This window comes from Monopterus albus, unplaced genomic scaffold (assembly GCF_001952655.1).
Source record: "Monopterus albus unplaced genomic scaffold, M_albus_1.0 scaffold99.1, whole genome shotgun sequence".
In the NCBI taxonomy this organism is placed as follows: Eukaryota; Metazoa; Chordata; class Actinopteri; order Synbranchiformes; family Synbranchidae; genus Monopterus; species Monopterus albus.
The window spans coordinates 1519283-1526753 of NW_018127979.1; the positions used below are offsets into that span (position 1 = coordinate 1519283).

Here is a 7471-nt window from a genome sequence, read left to right on the forward strand (position 1 = left end):
GGTCACCCTTGTAAAAGATATCGTGATCTCAATGGGTTTTTTTTTCTTCTCACCTGGTTAAATAAAGAGAAAGAAGTTTCTTTCCCTCCCCTCCTGTCCGCTCTCCCTCTCCTCTCTCTCCCTATGCTTCTATATGCCACCATTACACATTACTAACTTTGTGTCTCCTCTCTCCCGTAGTGTGTCCTCTCTCTCTCCCTGTACCTTTCTGCAGGTTGCCCTGGCCCTGGAGCTCTATGTCTCTGATGAGCAGTCACCAGCCACATCGACCTGATCAGTGTTTGATTGTTGTGTCTTGTTGCTTTTCTTCTTTTGTCTCTCCTCTATCCACTCACCCCAACCGGTCGAGGCAGAAGGCCGCCCACCAAGAGCCGGGGTCTGTCAGAGGTTTCTTCCGTTAAAGGGAGTTTTTCCTCCCCACTGTCGCCAAATGCTTGCTCAAGGGGGATTTGTTGGGTTTTCTCTATGTATTAATATTGATAACAGTAAGGTCTAAACCTTACTTTGTAAAGTGTCCTGAGATGACTTTTGTTGTGATTTTTTGACATGCAAATAAAATTTGATTTGATTTGATTTGATTTGATATCTATGTTGTTCTGACTTCATTAAAATTTGTCATTATGTAATATTTCATTGTTTGTGTTTTTACTTGTATACAGGTTCATAAACACAGAAAGCTTCATCTGGAGTGGGCCCTGGTATGTTTTCCTGAAGGCAGACATTAGCCACTGCTCAGCTAGGTGAAATAGCCTACTCTAATCACTTCCAGTTATTTAAGCAGGGATGTCGCTTTATAGGCTCAATGTGCACATAATCACTAACAAGAGTTGGGTCCAGGGCACAATAAACTGTGCAAAGACCATGATACATAAAAACAATATATAGTTCCCTTTTTCTGTTTACAGCACTTTATGTTAGGGAACCCTTAGCAATTTCCAAAACAAGAGGACAAACAGTATATATTGTTATGCCTTGGTACAGCTTGATGGTAGGAAAAGCTGATGACAGCTAATTACACACAGATGATAAGAATTGAGAGAATGTTAATGTTGCAGAATGGGATTTGCATGGTCTTAGAAAACACTAAACCTTTCTCCTACATTAACCCTCTGAAGTGCCTGGTCTAATATTAAGAAGACAAAAGCTCTTAAACCTCAGCAACTGAATCTTTTCCAACTTTTATTTTGTTTAAACTTCACCAGGGCAGGGCTTCTATCTCACCTTTCCTGAGGAGGTTTTCATCAGAGCGAACTCCCTGCCTGCTCCAAGCAATGCTGCCTCCTCATCAAAGCCTGTGCCTGAAAAAAAAACAAGCTATTTAGAGCAAAAATACACAAGGAGACAGGTTTAGAAAGTACATTTATTCCTCTGTGTTTTGACCAATTTGAAACAAATTTGCAACCTTTAAGACACACATATATACAATATGAAGTGCCAGAAGTAGGTGTATGGATAACATATGTGAGTGAAAATCACTTCTAAATGCTTTATAAAGCTGTCTGTACATTTTGTTTCACTTACTGATGATGTGCAGATCCTTCTCAAGGTCAAAGAGAGAGATTCCACAGGCATGCAGACATTTCCTTGCCAGCTTCAGCTGCAGTTCCTGCTGCAGGGCTGGGTCTGCGCTCATAGTATAGATCCGCACCACAAAACCATCCTGCAATAGCAAGAGCCAACAGGAAAAAAAACACGGTCTAGTTTCACAACACATTTAGAGTCCAAGTAAACTGTTTTAGGACACAAAAAGCCTCTGATTTAATGAAAACATATCCCTACTTCACCTGACTGAATGTGAAACCCAAAATGCATCTAGCTCTTAAAACAGTTCAAGAGTTTGAGAAATGCGCTTACTTGCTTTCTTGTTGAAAGTGGGATGATTGATCTCACTCATATGTACACATGAATAACAATTACCATAGACATGAGAGCAAAATCTATCTATCTATCTATCTATCTATCTATCTATGAATATTTAGTATACAGACATGAGGATGACAGGAAAGCAAAAATGTTTCCAAAAATGGAAAAGTATTTCTTTAATTTGTGTTGGGGATACACTGCAGATACTTTGAACATGAACACATTTGACTGTGCATGTCTATGTATTTGTACATTGGGGAATGACTCAAGTCATTACAAATGGGCCCCCATACACTCATAACTAATTTGCTGGATGCAGTTTGGATTAACACATGGATTATAAACCTTAATGGAGTCATCAGATAAGTCTATCAACTGGAAATGCAAAATGTCTGGGTCAGTCTCCTGTTAAGTGTGGCTTGGCACTGCATAATTTGTGAATGCATTTTTAATTATTTGTGGCTACAGCAATGTAAAACCTCACACTGTTAACAGCATATACTTTTTTATTAACAAAAACACAGGGTGTGGCATCATCCACAGCTCACATAATGCAAGGCTTATAATGAATGATACAACTGCCAGAGATGCTGGTTAGTCAGTCTGCAGGGAATGTGTCTAAAAGGGATGATTTACAGGAAAGCAACAGGGTAGAGAGAGGAACACAACTGGAAAATAATAAAGACAACAAGGGCATAAAAAAGGGATGATGGGGAAAATGTGGATGGTCTGGTTTCTGCTGTGTGGTAATGATGAAAGGCTCATCTATTGAGCTATGAGTCCTGCAGAGCAAAGCACATGTGCCACTCAGATCATTAAATAAGCACTTGTATCCCCTGGCCAGTTCCATGCCCAACCTTACTTCCCCACATTACCGTCTTCCTCTGACTATTCCGTTAACCTTCAAAAATTTACCCACATCATCATCTCACTATTCTTGCCTGCATCTGAACCATCTTCACTGTGTGCATCTCTTGTTGTTTTCCACAACTGTAAAAGGTCTGTGCAGTGGTTACATATACAGTACTTGCTCCTTCCTCACTCACATTACAGCGTGATTATGCAGGTAACTTCTTGTGAGATTAAGCTCTCTAGAGAATACCCACTGCCCTTACTGGCACACACATATATGTAGAACACAAACACAAAAACCAGCACAGACACAGCTGCAACCCTTCTGTGGCACAGCTGGTGATCAGCTGAGGGGTTTTCAAAGTGACACAGGAGCCTCTACAGCAAGGAAAGTGACAAATGTTCCACAAGGAAGTCAAGAGGAACAACTACCCTCATTTTAACTACAAAAGACTTGGTTTTCATGAAGGAAACAACACGTCGACAGACAGAGAGCATAAAAAAAAGAAAACAATTGATGAGCATGGGAGGATTTTACTGCACTGATGTGTATGAAGAACTGGTCATTAAGAAGATGACCATGTGCAGTCATGGCCTCTGTATCTCTTCCCTTTCACTCTAAGTAGGAAAACTGCTCACAAACACTGACAAAACATCTCAATAAGCACAACAAACACTGACAAAACATCTCAATAAGCCCAACTCCACTGATGTGTAGTTGTGGGTGACAAAATCGGCAACTGGGTAAGGCTTTGTTGGATACATGCTGCAGAAAATTTGAACAGCTCAGTTTCACATGCTGGGGAACTCCTGAGAGTACTGAGGGCGTGCCCTTCAGATACAAAATCATTTACATTTTCACATTTCAATCATTAGTTGTGAGGAGCTTTAGCAGGAACACTGAACTTACATCTTTGCAAGCTGCAATCTGATTGATGTACTCTCCATCTGTGAAGATGATGTTCTGTCCCTCTGAGTGTTGACCTGCAGAGCAACACAAAGTGACTGTAAATACTGGGTGCATATTAGTTAATTGGAATTTTGGCAACTTAACTCCCATGAGGCATTTTAAAAAGCACAAAAATGTGTTTTCTCAGCACCTGGCATGGTGACAGTGCCCTCATGCTCCAGAGTCTCAGGGTTGATCTTGATGGCAGACATACTGTGGTTACTGGTGTCCCGATACAACAAGTATCCCTGAAAAGACAACACAAACATTACTGTTAATTTACGATCAGAAAGGACTATCTCTAAAGTAAGCTCTAGAGCCAACTCAGACAGATTGATGATAATGATAAAGATAACTCTGTGTTTACACAAGTTAATTCTCTGAAGTGTCTTCCCCATCACACTCATTAGAACATAGCAGCAGCTCCAAAAACAGAATTTACAGCTGCTAAGACTCATGAAACCAACACCAAATTAAGCATCAACTAGAAATAACCAACATGACTGAAGTTTCGTGGAAGACAATTTTAAGATGAATTTTTTTTCCCATTCTTTTAAACACTCAATACCATTTCAAAATCACTTTAGTAAAATGTGCATGAGAAACATTTAATTAAACCTCCACTACTTACCTGAGCAAAGCCCAGCCATGATCTCTTCTCCTTTCGATTCCTGATACGAGACGTGGAGTTGTACACATGGCCCTGCGGGTTAATAAACACATACAGAGATGAGCCACTGAGAACACTTGCACTTAATGATGACGGAGGATTTGCTTTCTCTCCTGCCAATACAAAACAAGTTCATCTAAATCTCCAATAAGTATGCACTGTATGTGGTACCTTTATGTTTAAATGATAGTTTATCACATGCATACAAATGTCAATTCAGGGTTTAATGGAATGTATAATTTCATTCGATAAAGAGCTACTGTTAGCACAGCCACACATAAGACAATTCTGAAAACCATGTAATGCATCTTCAAAAAGTCAACTTTTTTAAGCTTAACAATAATGCATTTCTGAGATAATTAAACTAAAATTAATTAAATAATTAAGAATCTTCTCAACCCACAAAGGATGACTTATTTCTTCAGTTTATCTGAAAAGCTCCAAACAACCAAACTGAGATATACTGTATGTGGTTATAATTGGACGGTGATGACAGGCATGTTGTTAATGTTACATACCCTGACAGTTCCACTATATCCAGAGCCTACTTTGTAGAGACCATCCTTGCAGAGCAAGTACAGAAAAGAGCCATCAGTCTGCAGAAGACAGCGCTCATCTTCATCAATGGACACCTCTTTCAGGACCCATTTGTTCATCAGGGCAGCACGTTTGATACCGTTCCCAAACCAATCCTGGATTTGAATCTTTCCCACCAGGACAGCCTGCACACTCCTCTGCAGTGCATTCAGTATGGTGGGCACCTGGTGACATTTTGGAGAAGAGGGGTGCTGAGAGACTGCAGGGCTGCCTAAATTTTTATTTTCACATTCCTCTTATTTTCATGGCAACTATAAAACACACACACACACACACTCTCTCTCTCTCTCTGAAGATCTCACCATTCAAATACATGCAAATAAGCACAAAGACTCACACAGCATGTACTACATGCCCACACATCTCTCTAGCCTGCCTGCCATTGTGATGATTTACAGTTTAGTCAAAGCCTGAAAGATGAGAGGCCAGCAACAAACAAAACACACACACACACACACACACACACACACACACACACACACACACACACAAAAAGGTCTTTCTGTTGCCCTGGTCAGGTAGAGGAACTTGTAACTGTATTCTGGTAAAGGTGAAACATAAAGCCTGCCAACAAAATTAGATTGTTTTTCCTTAAGGTACTACTAAAATTTTGCTATAAAGATTTGTCATTAGCAACATGTTTTGATATAAAGCAGAATCTAAAACAGAGAGGAGTAAACAGAGAAAGGGAGAGGTAGAGATTCAAGTAAACAGAAAACCAGCTAATTGGTAGAAAAATGCAAGTAAAGTAGAGAATCAAACACGGGAACCAGTGACTTAACATTTCCCAAAACTCAATTTGTGATGTTCAGACACTGCTCTGAGACTTTCTGCTCAATGGAAATGCATGGAGAAGCCAGCAATTACTTTATCCACCCAAAATGCACTTGATCTATCTTCTACTCATTTGAAGTAAACTTTTGAATGAATGATAGTCCACATTTCCTGGGTTTCTGTTTTCAAATGAATGTAAGAAATGCAAAATAATTCAGCCTAATTTATGGCAGTCTAATGTACTGATTAATACCTGTATGGTCTGGCAGGCATGGCTGCCATTGTTGGTGAGGATGGCAGACACGGCCTGCAGGATTTTGCCTGTGTCTCCCCAGGCTGGATTTGGCCTGTGCCTCCCCAGGCTACCACCAGACTGAAGAGGCAGGCGCAGGACAGGGCAGTAATGGCCTGTCCTGTCGGGTCATTGGGCCCTGTGCTTCGCACTGTGGTCTCCAACAACAACTGGAAAAGAGATTCTGAGGAAGCAAACAAGAGGTAGAGAGGTAATACATTTGTGAGAAGATGTGTATGTAAATAAAGCTGAACAAAATAACTTAATTTTCAATATGATGCTGACCAATACAACACCACAACTACCTATGGGCTCAGAAATGATCATTAACTTGCATCAGCATATCTCTAACACAGTCAATATAACCGAATAAGATTTACTGCAGGGTTGTTGCACTGGACTGCATTAGATTGTACACATACACTTAATAAACTCTTATGAGTGCACATTTTCAGCCTTACCTAGCACATCAGGAGGCTCAGTCTGGAAGCCCTCAGGTTGTTGTCCCTGCAGCATATCCAACAAGGCCTGCAGGCTGCGCAGGCACAGTGAGGGGTGAGAAAACCGAGTCTCTTTTATCAGCTCGAATACCCCACACAGGCCAATGCCAATGATCTGAAGACACACAGAAATACCTTTCTATGAGCTAACGAACGCCACCAGGCTGCCATACCACAGCCCAAGAGTAGCTACACTAGTGGAGATATGTTATCATATAGAAACATAATAACACTGAGCATAAAGTATACAGTTTCCAAAAAAAAAAAAAAACACAATAAACATGTTGTGAAATCTTTAGCTTAACTGCCTTATAATTATTTTTAATAAGCATTCTAAAGTAAGCAAAAATTGATAAAAGTGGTTCAGAGTGGGTGTTTTCTTTTAATTGTATGGCCTAAAAATTCTACTGTAAAACAACCTACATTTATCCAGGGGCCATTAATATTTGCAGTTACTACTGAGGACTTCACCATCTCTGTTAACAGTATGGATAATGACAGACCCACTTGAGTGCATGGAGAGGCAAAGGAGCTTGGCCTAAAAAAGGATGCCATTCTCTCTCAGCCTGGTTTATTGACTCAAATAAAGTTCTTTCTAGTCTCAGTGAAGAACTTATTGAAATGAAAGCTTAGCATGAGAGTATAACTAATGTAACAAGTGAAACAGAACAGATAAAATCACGCCAGATTAACAGATATTCTATATCAGAATCAGCTTTATTGGCCAGGTGTGTTGGACAGATGAGGAATTTGACTCTGGTACAGAGGCCATATGCATATGTATAAATGCATTAAATTTACACTTTGTAACTGACCAAATAATGAAAGTGCTAGTTATTTAAAACACATACAAGATCATCATCCATCCATTTTCCTCCGCTTATCCGGAACCAGGTCACAGTGCCAGCAGTCTAAGCAAAGATGCCCAGACTTCCCTCTCTCCAGACACTTCCTCCAGCTCCTCCGGGGGAATG

General features: G+C 40.2%; 1 protein-coding gene across 1 annotated transcript in view; it reads right to left on the reverse strand.

The window, feature by feature from the left end:
- Positions 1 to 7471, reverse strand: part of mycbp2 (MYC binding protein 2) — a 79220-nt gene that overhangs the window by 54015 nt on the left and 17734 nt on the right. The window contains 9 exon segments of the mRNA XM_020609421.1: positions 1222 to 1298; positions 1522 to 1660; positions 3626 to 3699; positions 3816 to 3912; positions 4296 to 4367; positions 4853 to 5095; positions 5959 to 6042; positions 6045 to 6181; positions 6459 to 6612. Coding sequence (XP_020465077.1) covers positions 1222 to 1298; positions 1522 to 1660; positions 3626 to 3699; positions 3816 to 3912; positions 4296 to 4367; positions 4853 to 5095; positions 5959 to 6042; positions 6045 to 6181; positions 6459 to 6612 — 1077 coding nt within the window.